General features: G+C 41.7%; 1 protein-coding gene across 5 annotated transcripts in view; it reads left to right on the forward strand.

Annotated features, from left to right (window-relative positions):
- Positions 1-17,852, forward strand: part of dym (dymeclin) — a 531,615-nt gene that overhangs the window by 24,888 nt on the left and 488,875 nt on the right. For all 5 annotated transcript variants that reach the window (XM_078552754.1, XM_078552781.1, XM_078552773.1 and 2 more), the window contains exon 2: positions 11,308-11,504. In XM_078552754.1, the coding sequence (XP_078408880.1) occupies positions 11,365-11,504 (140 nt within the window). In that variant the 5' untranslated portion in view covers positions 11,308-11,364. The remainder of the gene's footprint in view (positions 1-11,307; positions 11,505-17,852) is intronic.

A 17,852-nucleotide genomic window follows, 5' to 3' on the forward strand; every position in this document is an offset into this window, starting at 1 on the left:
TTTTAATTTAACATTTAAAATCTCCAAAGGTGGTAGTGGACTGGACTCTTTACTTCTGACTTCAATGAATATACCTTCTTGTAATAACTATAAATTGCAAAATCATTGTGATAGCTTGGCCAAGTTTCCTTTTGGGATTTGATCAGCCTGCCATATCATAACATGGGAGCTTTTAATTATTCTCAAGTAGACTGTAATAGTGATCTTATACAGGGCAGAGAGGGGCAAAAAAGTGTGCTCAGGAGAATTTTCTACATCACTATGTTTCCAGTCCAATGAGGAAGGAAGCGTTGTTGAATCTTGTGGGGAATGAGTTGAATCAAATATCAGCAGGGGAACATTAAGGGAACAATGACCATAGTGCCAAACGGTTTAGGTTAGCTATGCAAAAGGACAGGGGACAATCCAGGTTAAAAATAATTGACTGAGGAAGGACCAACTTCAATGAGGTGCATCTGACGCAGGTAAATTAGAATCAAAGATTAGCAGGCAAACTGTGATGGGGCAAAGGGATCCCTTTAAAGGGGAGGTAGTTTGGGTTGCAGTCAAGGTGAATTCCCATGAGAAGAAAAGGTAGGACAAACAAAGCCAGAGCTTCCTGGATGACGAAAGAGATGGGGAGTAAATTAATGAAAAAAAGGGTAGACATGTCAGATGTCAGGTGGACAATACAATGAGAACCAGGCTGAATATAGAAGCTTCAGAGGGGAAGTGAAAAAACAAATAAGAAAAGCAAAGAGAGAGTATGAGAACAGACTAGCAACTAACATAAAAGGGAATCCAAAAGTATTCTATAGGCATATAAAGAGTAAAAAGGTGGTAAAAGGAGTAATGGGGCTAAGGAGGGATCTAAAATGGTTTATGCATTGAGGCAGGGGCATGGCTGTGATACTAAATAAGTAAAAACAGAAAATGCTGGAAAAACTCAGGTCTGGCAGCATCGGCGTTTCAAGTCTGTAAGACTCTTTCAGAGCTCTGAAGAAAAATCTTAGTTTAAGCGTGGACAAAAGAGCTGAACTCCAGAGGTGAGGTGAGAGTGACTGCCCTTGACATCAAGGCAGCATTTGACTGTGGCATCAATGAGCCTTAGCAAAACTGGAGTCAATGGGAATCGGGGGGAAAACTAACTGGTGGCTGGAATCATACCTAGCACAAAGGAAGATGGTTGTGGTTGTTGGAAATCAATCACCTCAGTTCCAGGTCATCACTGCAGGAGTTCTGCAGGGTGGTGTCCTCAGCCCAACCACCTTCAGCTGCTTCATCAGTGACCTTCCTTTCATCATAAGGTCAGAAGTGGGGATGTTTGCTAATGATTGCACAATGTTCAGCACCATTCGCAACTCCTCAGATACTGAAGCAGTCCATGTCTAAATGCAGCAAGACCTGGACAATATCCAGACTTGGCAGACAAGTAGCAAGTAACCTTCATGCCATACAGGTGCGAGGCAATGACTATCTCCAACAAGAGAGAATCTAACCATTGTCCCTTGACATTCAATGTCATTACCATCCTGAATCCCCCACTATCAATGTCCTTTGGGTTACCAGTGACCAGAAACTGAACTGGACTAGCCATATAAATACTGTGCCTACAAGAGCAGGTCCGAGGCTAGGAATCCTGCAGCGAGTAACTCACATTCTCCCCAAAGCCTGTCCACCATCTACAAGGCACAAGTCAGGAGTGTGATGGAATACGGTCCACTTGCCTGGATGAATGCAGCTCCAACAATACTCAAGAAGCTTGTCACCATCCAGGACAAAGCAGCCCGCTTGATGTGCACCCTTTCCACAAACATCCACTCCCTCCACCACCGACAAACAGTGGCAGCAATGTGTACCATCTACAAGATGTACTGCAGAAACTCACCAAGCCTCCTTAGACAGCACCTTCCAAACCCACGACCACTACGATCTAGAAGGACAAGGGCAGCAGACACATGGGAATACCACCATATGGAAGTTTCCCTCAAGCTACTCACCACCCTGACTTGGAAATATATTGCCGTTCCTTCACTGTTGCTGGGCCAAAATCATGGAACTATCTCTCTAACAGCACTGTGGTCGCACCTACATCACCGAGACTGCAGCGGTTCAAGAAGGCAGCTCACCACTACCTTCTCAAGGGCAATTAGGGATGGGCAATAAATGCTGGTTTAGCCAGTGACACTCACATCCCATGAGTGAACCAAAAAAACCTTGTTACAACTGAACAGGGCATTGGTGAGACCACACCCAGAGTACTGTGTACAGTTTGGAAGGGGTTCTCTTATGAGGAAAGGTTGACCAGGTTGGGTCTGTATTCATTGCTGTTTAGAAAAATGAGGGGCAATTTTATTGAAGTGTATAGGATTCTGAGATGATGTTTGATTAAGGACTAAGAGCTTGCAGTTCTTGCGTGTTAGCTTTCATGGACAAGGATACCCTGGTCCCTCTGAATACAAACATTTCCTAGTCCCTCACCATTCAAAAGATATTGTTTTTATTGTTGCTATCAAAGTGGAAAACTTCACACTTTGCCACTTTGTATTCCATTGCCTGCCCTTGCCCACTCAACCAACTTGTCTATATCCCTTTGCAGCCCCTTTGCATTCTCCCCACCACTTACTTTCCCACCTAACTTTATATTGTCAGCCTGCTTGGATACATTACGCTCAGTCCCCTCATTAATGTAAGTCATCAGTCATTAATGTAAACTGCAAAAACTAATGCCCAGTACTGATCCTTGCACTTCCCCACTAATTATAGCCTGCAAATCTGAAAATGTCCTGAACTGTCCCTACTCTCTCAATTCTGTCCATTAGCAAATCTGCAATCCATGCTAATATATGACCCAAATCCCATGAGTCCTAATTTTCTAAAATAACATCTTGTAGGGCACCTTATCAAATGCTTTGCAATAAAACTTTTGATGGTAGTAGAATTCTTGCCTCCTTGCTGTTTGAGGTCATTAAGCAAACTCTAAGCCTTTTTTTGGATAGTCAGCATGTTAAGAGACATATTCATAAGAACATAGGACTTAGAAGCAGCAATAGGCCATTCGACCCTTCAAGCCTGCTCTGCCACTTGACTAGTAATGTCTATGTCGGCTCCCCAAATGAGCCATCTAGTGCCACTCCCCTGCCTTTTCCACATAAGCTTGCACATGCTTCCTTTTCAGATAATTCAATTCCCTCGAGTGCCTCAATTGAACCTGCCTCCAACACACTCAAAAAAAAAGGCAGTGCATTCCAGATCTTAACCACTTGCTGCATGGAGAAGTTACCTCCCCCCCACTCCCCCAATGTGTCCATTGCTTCTTTTACCAATTACCTTAAATCTGTGCCCTCTTGTTTCCTCTCGATGCTGCAGGGTGTGGAAGCAGTATAACCTTCAGAAGGAAATTGGATATATACTTGAAAAGGAAGCATTTTACAGGGCTTTGGGGAGATGGGGGAATGGGATTAAGATGGATCGTTAAATTTGGGAAGACGTGGTAAATCAAAGAGTAGAGGAAAGGCAAGAGAGTAAGGTATTAATGTGGGAAATGATAAACAGACCATGATCGGAAGTGACAGACTACAGGGAGTACAAATCTAAGAGTAAATCAGTTGATAAGGCGAGAAGTTACAAAAATAACAAAAGGACAAAACTAAAGGCTCTGAATCTGAATGCACGTAACATTTGAAACAAAACAGATGAACTCAACGCAAGTAGAAATAAATACATATTATCTGATAGCCATTACAGAGACATGGCTGCAGGGTGACACAGATTGTGACCTAAATATTGAAGGGTATGTGACCTTTAGGAAGGACAGGAAACTAGGAAAAGATGGAGGGATGGCTCTGTTAATTAATGAGGCTATTAGCGAGGGATGAGCTAAGTTCAGGGAACCAAGATGTAGAAGTGGTTTGGGTAGAGGTGAGAAACAATAAAAGGCAAGAAGTCACTTGTGGTAGAGGTGTACAGTCTCCTAACAGTAACCATACAGTAGACTCATAGATGTTTACAGCACAGAAGGAGGCTATTCTGCCCATCGTGTCCATGCTGGTCAACAAAGATCTGACTGCACTAATCCCATTTTCCAGTGCTTGGCATATGACCCTGGAGGCTATGGTAATGCAAGTGAATATCAAAATACTTCTTAAATGTTACAAGAGTTTCTGACTCAACCACCCTTTCAGGCAGTGAGTTCCAGGCTCCCACCACCCTCTGGGTGAAATAATTTCTCCTCAACTGCCCTCTTAGCCTTCTACTTCTTAGCTTAAATCTATGCCCCCTGGTTATTGACCCCCTACTAATGGAAAAGGTGCACCCTATACACCCTATCTATGCCCCTCATAATCTTATACACCTCTATCAGGTCCCCTCTCAACCTTTGCTGCTCCAAGGAAAACAACTCAAGCCTATCCAATCTTCCCTAATAGCTCAGACCCTCCAGCCCAGGCAGCATCCTGGTAAATCTCCTCTGCACCCTCTCCTGTGCAATCACATTCTTCCTATAATGTGGCCTAACCAGCATTTTATACAGTTCCAGCATAACCTCCCTGCTCTTATATTCTATGCCTCGGCTAATAAAGGCAAGTATCCCGCATGCCGCCTTAACCACCTTATCTACCTGCCCTTTTACCTTCAGGGATCTGTGGATATGCACACCAAGGTCCCTCTGATCTTCAGTACTTTCCAGGGTCCTACCACTCAAGTATAATCCCTTGCCTTGTTAGCCCTCCCAAAGTGCATTATCTCACACTTTTCTGGGTTGAATTCCATTTGCCCATTCAATTGATATCCTCCTGCAGTTTACGGCTATCCTCTTCACTATTTACCACCCTACCAATTTTCGTGTCATCTGCGAACTTCTTGATCATACCCCCTATGTTTATGTCCAAATCATTTACGTACACCACATCAAATGCATTACCCTCATCAACACTCCTGGTTACCTCCTCAAAAAATTCGATCAAATTTGTCAAACACGACCTTCCCTTAACAAATCCATGTTGACTATTCCTGATTAATCCGCGCCTCTCCAAGTGCAGATATATTCTGTCCTTCAGAATTCTTTGCAGGGCTTCCTCACCATTGAGGTTAGACTGACTCGCCTGTAATTTCATGGTCCATTATTAAAAAAGGGAGGAAATATTAGTCCTCCCGTCCTCTGGTACCTCACCTGTGGCCAGAGAGGATTTGAAAATTACTGCCACGGCCCCTGATATGTCTTCCCTTGCCTCCGTCAACAGCCTGGGATACATCTTTTCTGGGCATGCGGATTTATCCATTTTTAAGGCCGCTAAATCCGCTAGTACCTCCTCTCTCTCTGTTAATTTCCTCTAATATTTCACAGTCCTCCACCCTGATGTCTACCTGCATTGTCCTTTTCCATTATGAAGACCGACGCAAAGTATTCATTGAGGACTGTACCTATGTCTTCACAGATTGTCAGTCGCTGCTGAAATACCCTTTGAAGGTAATTCTGGGAACCACTTCGGGTGCCCCCTCACTCCTATTCCTGATGCCCCTCTCGCTCCTGGACCCAATACCCCTCTTGCGCCTATTCCCGATACCCACCTCACTACTATTCCTATCAAATGTTTGGTAAGCTCCCCTGGACTGTGCTTTGCTGGGCTCCCCTGGACTGTGCTTTGCTGGGCTCCCCTGGACTGTGCTTTGCTGGGCTCCCCTGGACTGTGCTTTGCTGGGCTCCCCTGGACTGTGCTTTGCTGGGCTCCCCTGGACTGTGCTTTGCTGGGCTCCCCTGGACTGTGCTTTGCTGGGCTCCCCTGGACTGTGCTTTGCTGGGCTCCCCTGGACTGTGCTTTGCTGGGCTCCCCTGGACTGTGCTTTGCTGGGCTCCCCTGGACTGTGCTTTGCTGGGCTCCCCTGGACTGTGCTTTGCTGGGCTCCCCTGGACTGTGCTTTGCTGGGCTCCCCTGGACTGTGCTTTGCTGGGCTCCCCTGGACTGTGCTTTGCTGGGCTCCCCTGGACTGTGCTTTGCTGGGCTCCCCTGGACTGTGCTTTGCTGGGCTCCCCTGGACTGTGCTTTGCTGGGCTCCCCTGGACTGTGCTTTGCTGGGCTCCCCTGGACTGTGCTTTGCTGGGCTCCCCTGGACTGTGCTTTGCTGGGCTCCCCTGGACTGTGCTTTGCTGGGCTCCCCTGGACTGTGCTTTGCTGGGCTCCCCTGGACTGTGCTTTGCTGGGCTCCCCTGGACTGTGCTTTGCTGGGCTCCCCTGGACTGTGCTTTGCTGGGCTCCCCTGGACTGTGCTTTGCTGGGCTCCCCTGGACTGTGCTTTGCCCTACTCCCAGGAGACTGCATTTTTGTTGAGCTTCCTTGAAATCTTTTTTGCTGTGCTCCCCAGGTGACGTTTTTTAAATTCATTTATGGGAAGTGGGTGTCGTTGGCTAGGCCAGCATTTATTACCTATCCCTAATTGCCCTTGAAGGTGGCATTGAGCTGCCTTCTTGAACCATTGCAGTCCATGTGGTGTAGGTACACCCACAGTGCTGTTAGGGAGGGATTTCCAGGATTTTGACCCAGCGACAGTGGTAATTCTTTCATGATCTTGTAAGTGAAAGTTTCTTTCTTATCTGAGCAAATTCTGAGCAGGTGTTCTCAACAACACACAGTCGGAACATGTGGTGAATAGAAAATGGGTTTTATCTTCCTTCTTGCTTGGCCAATATATTAGTTTTTGGATCGGTGCCTCATTATCGGAAAAAAATGTTTCTTCCTGCATATTATGGCAGTCTCAGAAAGTTTTCTGTGTTTACACCTTTTTTGGGGATCATCCAACATCCCGTGCAGATCTCTAAATACAGAGGGGAGACTTCGGCCTGAGTGAGACTGATGCTGAAATGGTATGTAGGCCAATCTAAGATTGTCAGCCACCAATGGAATTGGCTTCGCTGGCTGGGCCAGCATTTATTGCCCATCCCTATTTGCCCTTGAGAAGGTGGTGGTGAGCTGCCTTCTTGAACCGCTGCAGCACATGTGATACAGCCACAGTGCTGCATTGAGTTGCATTGAGAATCATTATTGAGAGTCATGAACTATTTTCTTAAGGGTCTGCCATTGTTCATCAACCATATTTTCTGCTAATCCCTCTGTGTTGCAGTTTTAGGGCATTAAATGAAAACCGATGCATCAACCATTGAATTCACTGCCTGAGATTTTAGCTGTGGCAGATTCTATCGTGGCTTTCAAAAGGACAATAATTGCAGGGCCACAGGGAAAAGACGGGGAGGATAGGAGCAGGGGATTGCTTTTGCAGAGAGCCGGCATGGATGCAAAGGACTGAATGGCCTCCTTCTGCGCTGTAAATACGGGTCCACACACACATTACCTCCATGGTCCCTAATTGGCCCTACTCTTTCCCTAGTTATTCTCTTGCTCTTTATATATTTAAAAAACCCCTTCGGGTTTTCCTTTATTCTACCCACCAATGCTTTCTCATGCACTCTCTTAGCTTTCCTAGTTTCCCCCCCTGCACTTTATATCCTCCTCTAGGGACTCTGCTGTATTGAGCCCTGGTATCTGCCATAAGCTCTTTTTTCCTTAATCCTAACCTTTATGTTCCTTGACATCCAGGGTTCTCCGGACTTGGTTCCCCACCCCAAGCCTTTGTCTTTACGGGAACATATTTGTGCTGTACTCTCGCTCTTTCCTCCTTGGATGCTTCCCACTGCTCTGACACAGTTTCATCTGCAAGTGAAGTGTGCTTCCAGTCCACTTGGGCCAAATCATATCTTATCTTAGTAAAATTAGCTTTTCCCCAGTTTAGAACTTTTATTCCTGACCCAACCGTTTCTTTTTCTATAACTATCCTAAATCTAACTGAGTTATTGTTGCTATCTCCAAAATGCTCCCCCACTGATAACGCCTTCCACCTGCCTGGGCTCATTTCCGAATATTAGTTCCAGAACTGCCCCTTCCCTTGTTGGGCTTTCTATGTACTGGCTAAAAAAAATTCTCCTGGATGCAACTTAAGAATTTTGCTCCCTCTCCACCTTGCACACTAAAACTATCCCAGTTAATATTTGGGTGGTTAAGATCCCCCTACTATTACTGCCTTATTATTCTTATACTTCTTTGATATTTGATTACATATTTGATCTTCTATCTCTCCCTGACTGTTTGGTGGCCTATAGTACACGACCAACAGCATGTTTGCCCCTTTTGAGTTTTTTTTACTTCTATCCATATGGCCTCATTTGATGATCCTTCCAAGATCATTCCTCTTCATTGCTATAATTGATTCCTTGATCAATATTGTGACCCCACCCTCCTCTTCTATCCCCCTCTCTATCTCATCTGCATACCCTATAACCAGGTATGTTGAGCTGCTAATTCTGCCCTTTTAGCCAAGCCTCGGTCATAGCTATGATATCATATTCCCACGTGCCTATCTGTGCTTCAGCTTGTCTGTCTTATACCTCAGGCTCCTTACATTAAAATATATTCCATTTAGCCTTGCTAAACTGACTTCTTTCTTATCCAGCTTATGTTTCCTCTGCCTTCCAGACTCACTCACTAGCGTTTTAACTTCTAATTCCATCTCAGCTTCTCTCCCCTCTGAACTACTTTTCAGGATCCCACCCCCCTGCCAATTTAGTTTAAATCCGCCGATGAGGTATAAAGGAAGAAATAACGGGAGCTTGTCAGGAAGGTATGGCGATAATCATGGGGGATTTTAATCTGCATATAGACTGGGAAAATCAGATGGACAAACCTAGATGAGGAATTCATAGAATGTTTTCCGGATAGTTTCTTAGAACAGCACATTCTGGAGCCAAGCAGAGAGCAGGCTATACTAGACTTGATATTGCTCAATGCGATAGAATTATTTAATGAACACATAGTGAAGGTGCCTCTAGGTAGCAGCGATCATAATACGATTGAGTTTTACATGCAGTTTGAGGGAGAGCAGTGTGGGTCCAAAACTAGTATTTTAAACTTAAAGAAGGACAATTATGAGGGCATGAAGGCGCAGCCCGCTAAAAGGAACGGACAAATTAGGTTAAGGGATGGTCAATAGAGATGCAGTGGCGGACATTTAAGGGGGTATTTCAGAATACACAGAATACACATTCCAATGAGAGAAAAATTCCAAGGGGAGGACCCACCATCCATGGTTAACTAAAAAAGTTAAAGATAGTATCAAATTTAAAGAAATAGCATTTAATTGCGCAGATGGGTGGCAGGCCAGATGATTGAACAGGATATAAAAAAGCAGCAAAGAATGACCACAAGATTGATAAGAAAAAATTAGAGTACGAGAGAAAGCTAGAAATATAAAGTCAGATAGTAAGAGTGTAAATACTTAGAAAAGAGTTAACAAAAGTGAGCAAAAAATAAAAGCTCATGGTTTGGGGGTAACGTATTGGCATGGATAGAAGATTGGCGAGCTAACATGAAACAGAGGGTTGGCATAAATGGGTCTTTTTCTGGTTGGCAAGATATTGAGTGATGTGCTACAGGAATCCTATAGAAGTCCTATAGAAAGTGAGTCTGGTAAATTAGTAATGGAAAATAAGGAGATGCCAGATGAATTGAACTGGTATTTTGCCTCGGTCTTCACTATAGAGGATACAATTAACATTCCAGAAATAGCTGTAAATCAGGAAATGGAAAGGAGGGAGGAACTCGGGGAAAATTACAATCACTAGGGAAGTGGTACTGAGTAAATTGTTGGAGCTGCAGGCTGACAAGTCACCAGGCCCTGAAGGACTTTATCCTAGGGTCTTGAAAGAAATGGCTAGTGAGATAGTTGTGCATTGGTTTTAATTTTCCAAAGTTCCCTAGATTCAAGGTTCCATTAGATTGGAAAATAGTGAATGAAATTCCTTTATTCAAAAAAGGAGAGAGAGAGAAACCCAATGCAGGAAACTACAGGCCGGTTAGTTTAACATTTGTCGTAGGGAAAATGTTATAAGCTATTATTAAAGACATTATAGCAGGGCACTTAGAAAAATTCAAGGCAATCAGGCAGATTAAATGTGGATTTATGTGAGGGAAATCATGTTTAACCAATTTATTGGAGCCCTTTGAAGAGGTAACATATGCTGTGGATAATGGGGAATGGTGGATGTAGTGTATTTAGATTTCCAGAAAGCATTTGGTAAGGCGTGGCATCAAAGGCTATTTCAGGGGGGTAACATATTGGCATGAATAGAAGATTGGCTAGCTAACAGTAAAGAGAGGGTAGGCATAAATGTGTCTTTTTCTGGTTGGCAAAATGTAAAGAGTGGTGTGGCATGGATATCAGTGCTGGGGCCTTGACTTTTTACAATTTATATAAATGACTTGCATGAAGGGACTGAAGGTATGATTGCTAAATTTGCTGATGACACAAAGATAGGTGGGATAGAACTCATGTGAAGAGAACTCAAGGAGGCTACAAAGGGTTATAGATAGGTTGAGTGAGTGGTCAAAGACCTGGCAAATGGAGGATAATGTGGGAAAGTGTGAAATTGTCCATATTTACTGGAAGAATAAAAAAGAAGCATATTATCTAAAAGGTGAGAGATTGCAGAGCTCTGAGATGCAGAAGGATCTAGGTGTCCTGGTGCAGGAATCGCAGAAGGCTAATATGCAGGCACAGCAAGTAATTAGGAAAGCTAATAGAATGTAATCATTTATTGCGAGGGGAATTAAATACAAAAGTAAGGAGGCTATGCTTCAGTTATGCAGGGCGTTGGTGAGATCAAATCTGGTGTACTATGTACAGTATTGGTCTCCTTATTTAAGGAAAGTTGTAAATGTTTTGGAAGCGGGTCAGAGAAGGTTTATTAGACTAATACTTGGATTGGGTTGTCTTATGCGGAAAGATTAGGCAGGCTAGGCATATAAGATCCCTAAGGGTCTTGACAGGGTCGATGTGGAGAGGATGTTTCTTTCCTCTTATGGGCGAATCTAGTTCTAGGGGCCAATGTTTAAAAATAAGGGGTCACACATTTAGACAGATGAACATTTTTTTGTCCGAGGGTTGAGTGTCTGTGGAACTCTGCTTCCACTGCCTTTTGAGGAAGAGAGCCTCTGAATATTTTTAAGGCAGAGGTAGATAGATCTTGATGAAAAAGGTGGGTTGAAAGGTAATTGGGTGTAGGTGGGAATGTGGAGTTGAGGTTACAATCAGATCAGCCATGATCTTATTGAATGGTGGAGCAGGCTCGAAGGGTCGAGTGGCCTACTCCTGCACCTAGTTTGGATGTTTGTATGTAGTTCTTTCAAAGTGCTGGTGCCATTGAATGGTCTCCTGTGCTGTAAGATTCAATGGAAAAACTGTTATTTAACCAATAAGCTGAGACATTGTTTTTATTTCATTTAGGTTCTAATAAAAGCAATGATGGTATAAGCTGAACTGGGTACTTTGCACAAGCAAGAGATGGGTGCAAACAGCAGCAGCATTGCTGATCTTGCAAATAACAGTTACCTTCAGCGTCTTGCTGGCACAGAAACCATCTCTGAAAATGATCCGTTCTGGAATCAACTTCTGTCATTTTCCTTCACCACACCGACCAACGGGTAAGAAAACTGTAGAGCAGTAAATGGATATTACTCAATACAAATAAACCAGAAAAGCTGCAAAGTTCCTAATGAAGTCTTTTGCTGATATTTTAGTAGCCAGTTAAAATGTTGGTCAGATGCTTATGTCCCTGAATATTGACATGCAAATTATATTGTTGCCTTTACAGTCTTCAGTTTTGTTGCATTTTTGGTAATTCCACTGTAAACTGGAGTAACTACAGTGTGATGCCTCTGTAGCAAATGAATTTGTAGCTTTCTCTCTGATATCTTTTTCTGTGAACATAGCCCGAGCCGTCATGCTTACTTCTTTCTGGGCAAGATGGAGCACAGACCATGGTTTTGGGTGAAAGAAAGTGATTTAGTACAGCATATTCACATGTAAAGCAACAATATACAATAGCTGCACACTCAAACTTGCACAAATATGCCTTCTGAAAGTCCAATAATAGAGCATCTACTGCACTATCTTGATCAACCTTCTGTGATACCTCATCAATTAATTCAATCAAGTTAGACTGACAGTATTTACCTTTAACAAATCCACATGGACTCTCCTTGATTATTTCATGCCTTCCAAAATGAAAGTTTATTTTGTCTATGATGATGGTTTCCAATAATAGTTATGTTCAGGTGATTGGCCTGTAATTTTCTGCTTTACCCCTCTCTTTCTTCCCTTTTATAACATTAGCAACCCTTCAGTACTACTCCTGTATCCAGTGAGGATTGAATGATTGTGACCAATGCTTCTGCTATTTCTATCTCTGCTTCTCTAAGCAGATGTGTTCCATCTGGACCAGGTGACTTACCAACTTTCAGTAACAACTTTTTTCAGCATGTCTTCCATTATTATTCAGTCCATAACCTCTCTCTATTGTTGTAACCTTCATCATCTGCCTCCTTATGTGAAGACAGATGTAAAGTGCTCATTTAATTTTTTAGATGTCCTCTACCTTTATATGAAGATTGCCCTTTGGGCATTTAATAGATGCAACTTTTTCCCAGCTAACCACTTACACTTTATATGTTTATAAAATGCTTTAGGTTTCGATTTAATGTTGCCTGCTAATCTTTGCTTGTAACCTCTTTGCCTCCTGTATTAACTTCTTCAATTCCCTCCTGTACTTTCCATAATAGTCCTGATTATTAACTGAATCTTGCTTCTGACATTTACCATAAGCCTGGTTTTCCTTTTGTTTTTGTGTAACTTTAATTTCTTTTGTCATTCAGTGCGCACTGGCTTTAGACGTTCTTCTTTTCTTTTCAAAGGAATAGGCTTAGTTTGTATCTGAAATGTCTCTTCCTTGAATCATCTCAATTGTTCTGTTACTGGTTTATCCTGCAATCACCTTTCCAATCTACCCTTAAATCACTGAAATTAGCATTTTTCCAGTTAAGCATTTTTACCTCTAATATTTTATGGTCTCTTTCCATTAACAATTTAAACCAAATTATGTATTGGTTGCTGTTAGATTATCTCCCACTATAACACAGTCCGTTTGCTGTACCTTTTTTCGCAGAGCCTGATCCAACTGCTGCGTTGCTTGTTGGACTGGAGACGTACTGTTCGAGAAAGTTCTCCTGTGCACATATCAGAAATTCTTCTCCTTCCCAACCCTTCGCACTGTTTTTCTCAGTCTATATTAGGATAATTAAAGTCTCCTAATATTACTACTCTATTTTTGTTAGACGCCTTTGAAATTTGCTGACAAATTTGCTCATCTATCTCCTCCCAGTTTGCAGCTCTATTTAAAAAAAAACTCCCAACAATGTAACAGCTCCCCCCGTTTCTCAACTCAAGCCAAATGGATTTAGTCCTAGAACCATATATGAAATCCTTTCTATTTAGAACTAACTAATCATCCTTAATCAATATTTGCCCCCTCCTCCTTTTCCTCTGTATCATTCCTCAATACTTGGTAACCAGGAATATTAAGAACCCATTCCTGGGCCTCCCTCTGTTAATGCGATCATGTCATATTCCCATGTAGAAATTTTTTGTCTGCAGCTCGCCAACCCTATTAGCTCCATTACAGATATCGACATATATACAATTTAATACCTTTTTGTCACTTACTATTTTTATCAATCTGGCCCCTGCAATTTTTGTGATATTTCTAATTGTATTGCTGTTTCTATCCCTCTGTCCTCTGAGCTCACTTCTCCCCTCTGCTATTTTCTGATTCCCCTCCTGCTGCAAAATTAGTTAAAATCTCCCTCAGTAATACTAGTTAATCTCTCAGCAAGAATATCGGTCCTGGCTTTGTTCAGGTGCAACCCATCCATCTTGGGCAGGAGTTCCATTCCACAGAACTGCTCCCAATGTCTAGCAATTTGATTACTTGGAAGTTTTGTTTAGCTAGTTTAGCTAGATGAATGCAATGTGATTGAGGCTGTTGTTGTATGTAGTAGCTTAAAGCACAGCTAGCCAGAAGAGGGCACTGATGTTCTTATTTTGCACTTTTTTTCAAGTTGGAGGTTATGGATCTCCTCCACGTTTATTTAGGCACTTCACACTATCGTCTCAAAATAATTATGTTGGACAGATTCATGATCTACAAGGGAGTTGAGGGTTATGGAGGGGGCAGGCAGTAAAGTGGAGTTAAGGCCGCTGTCAGATCTTATTGAATGTTGGAGCAGTCTTGAGGGGCCTGCTATTTCTTACATTATGTACTTATGTAATAGTTACTCTATAAACAAAACAAAATTGCTGTTGTGAATGAATGTGTGCGTGCATTGTGTAAAGAACAGATGACCGAAACCTCTGAACTGGTAAGGTAATCTTGTAATTCAGATTGCATTGTAAAATGGGATAGTGATTTTAGATGATGTACATATTTTCTCAATTTCCTTCTGCTTCCCCCGAAAGCTCTAATTTGTACTGGGGTGCAGTTTCCTGAATGTTGGCAGCTCGTTCATCCATGCCTGCTCACCTCCAACATTTAGTCAGGGGTATTGAGACCAGTTGTGGCACCCCTATGTGTTCTGGCTGACATCAGTTTACTTGTAGATTTAAAAATTGAATCTCAAACCTTCTTATCTACATATCTTGGTGCTGTAACATATTATAGGGGATGGTCACCCATTGTGTCTTCTGGAAAGTTCTTGAAGATTTTTCATTAGAACTTCAAGAATAGATAATTATCAGGAGCTCAGATCAATTCTTAAAAATCTATCTATATGTTTATAAATTCATATCTATTAATATTTTCAGATTTTTAAAGGAAATATTATTTCATGGGATGTGGGCATTGCTGGCAAGGCCAGCATTTGTTGGCTTAATTGGCCCTGAACTGAGTGGCTTGCTAGGCTATTTCAGAGGACAGCTAACAGTCAACCACATAACTGTGGATCTCAAGTCACATGGAGTGCAGACCACGTAAGGATGGCAGATTTCCTTCCCTAAAAGGACATTAGTAAACCAGATGTATTTTTACAACAATTGATAGTTTTCAATTCCTGATCTTTACAGGTGCTTATAGGAGAATTTAATATTGTGTATGGAACATCCTTGTGGCCCACTACAAATAGCATTTCCAATAGACTTTCAATGAAATCACAAAATAATGCAAACACCCTTTTGTGACTACACAGAATATCTGTGGCTGTCTAGAAATTGGCAAGAAATCTTGAAGAAGCTTTTACAAGTAAATGTTAACTCATAGTTCTACTCACAGTGAAGTAAGTTAAAGGCTGTAAATTAACCTGGATCTTTTATCTGAACTCTTTAATTGGTCATTGCTTTGTTGACTTTGTCACTTGCATTTGTGTATAGGCTTTGTCACTTATATCTGAGTATAGTAAATTATGTAGTAGACATTAGCTTCAGGGTGGAATTCTAAAGCTTGTTTTCTAAAGCTGGTAGCTACCTATTTTGCAGATGGCGTATTGTAGACCAACAAACTGGAGTTAAGTGAAGGCTTTCATTTAGTACATTTGCTACTTAGCCCCATAATTAAGAGAACTTCAATTATTTGACCCCTTGTACAGTGATTGAAATGGAATTCTTTGTTATCTTTTGTGTCTCCCTTCCCCAAACCAAATTCTAAAAATTAATTAGCTTATAAGCTACTGACTGTCTTTTGACTATTTTGTTTGCTCTATATATTGTTCAGGAATATAGAGAGAAACAAAGAACTTGCATTTATGAAATCCCTTTCCCATCCTCAGGACATCCTAAAGTACTTCATAGCTAATAAATTACTTTTAAAGTGTTCTCATTGTTGCATGTAGGCAGCCATTTTGTGCACCATAATATCCCAGAAACTATAATGCCTTTGCTTTATGGATGTGGAGGAAGAGGCTTGCAGGGAAGAACAAAATCATTAATATTGAACTTGTTGCTGCAGTTCATAAAACATAAAAAGATCATATTCCTGGAATGACATTAGAGGCCAGCAATAATATGACATGGGTACTGCAATGTTTGTGTCTAAGGCACAGTCATTCTTATAATAACATTCACAAAACGGCATGGATGCCATAGATTTTTCCCACACTTGGACTGGAAACCTGAGCTTGGTTTTTTACAGATTTTCCATTGTACTTTCAGCCCTGGCTGTTTAACACCAGCTGTAATTTATCAGTAATTGTACAGCAAGACTCCAGTGAGCGGAGAGCCCTTGACCTAGCCCAAAACAAATATAATTGTTTGCTGTGGTGTAGTTAATGATCTACTTATCATTGGTCAGATACAGAGAAAGATAATTTTGGTTTGTCTGTGAATAACGTGAGGTAATTCAGCAGAATTCAACTTCAGAAATAGTGAGGAAATGGAAAAAAGATGAGATTGTTGACATCTCGTTTTCTAGTCTTTTCCTTAACATGACCTTTTAACTTGGTAGAAATGAATCTCTACTTTGCTGCTTGAATTTTTGGCAGAAATTGTACAAAAGGAAAATGTGTTCCATTACAGTCCTTTGCAGTATTATTTGTTTTTACTTCTGTGAAACACACCTGGATGTGTGCTCCATTAACAACAGTGACTACACTTCAAAAGTACTTGCATACGAATTAAGAGCAGGAGTAGGCCATTTGGCCCCTCAAGCCTGCTCTGTCATCCAATAAGATCATGGCTGACTTGATTGTGGCCTCAACTCTACTCTCCTTCCTACCCTCTATACCCTTTGACTCCCTTATCAATCAAGAAACTATCCAGCTCGGCTTTAAAAAATATTCAATGACCCTGCCTCCACTGCTCTCTGGGGAAGAGTGTTTCACAGACTCATGACCATCAGAGAAAAAATTTCTTCTCATCTCCATCTTAAATGGGAGACCCCTTATTTTTAAACTGTGTCCCCTAGTTCTCGTCCCTCTGACAAAGGGAAACATCCTTTCAGCATTCACTCTGTCAAGTTCCCTCAGGATCTTGTGTTTCAGTAATTTTGCCACCTCAATCTTCTAAATCCAATGGATACAAGCCCAACCTTTCCTCATAGGATAACCCCCTCATTCCAGGAATCAGTCGAGTGAGCTTTCACTGAACTACTTTTAATATAGTTATGTCCTTTCTTAAATAAGGAGATCAATTCTGTACACAGAACTCCATATACAACTGTGCCCTATATAATACCCTATACAAAAGTCACAAAACACACCTTTTATATTCCATGCCGTTTGCAGTAAATGACAATGTTCCATTTGCCTCCCTAATCACTTGTTGTACCTGCATACTAACTTTTTGTGATTCAAGCACCAGGATACCCAGATCCTGCTGCACCTCAGAATTTTACAATCTCTCGCCATTTAAATAATATGCTGCTTTTTTATTCTTCCTGCCAAAGTGGGCAAGTTCACGTTTTTCCCACATTATACTCCATCTACCAAATTTTTGCCCATTCACTTAACCTATCTATATCCCTTTGCAGACTCTTGTGTCCTCTTCATAACTTACTTTCCTACCTATCTATGTGTCATCAGCAAATTTAGCAACTGTGCATTCAATCCCGTCGTCCAAGTCATTAATACAGATTGTAAATGGTTCAGGCCCTAGCACTGATCTCGGTGGCACTCCACTTGTTACATCCTGCAAACCTGAAAATGATCCATTTATGCCTACTCTTTCTTTCTTGTTAGCTAACCAATCCTCTACCCATGCTAAAATGTTACCCCCACACCATAAACCCTGATTTTGTGTAGTAACATTTGATGTGGCAGCTTGTCAAATGATTTCTAGAAATCTAAGTACACCACAATCACAGGTCCCCCTTTATCCACATTGCTTGTAACTTCCTCAAAGAGCTCTAAGAATTAGTCAAACACGATTTCCCTTTCACAAAACCATGTTGACTCTGCCAGATTGTTTTGAGATTTCCTAAGTGCCCAGATATAATCTTCTTAATAATAAAT

Source organism: Cetorhinus maximus, chromosome 1 (assembly GCF_964194155.1).
Source record: "Cetorhinus maximus chromosome 1, sCetMax3.hap1.1, whole genome shotgun sequence".
Lineage (NCBI taxonomy): Eukaryota > Metazoa > Chordata > Chondrichthyes > Lamniformes > Cetorhinidae > Cetorhinus > Cetorhinus maximus.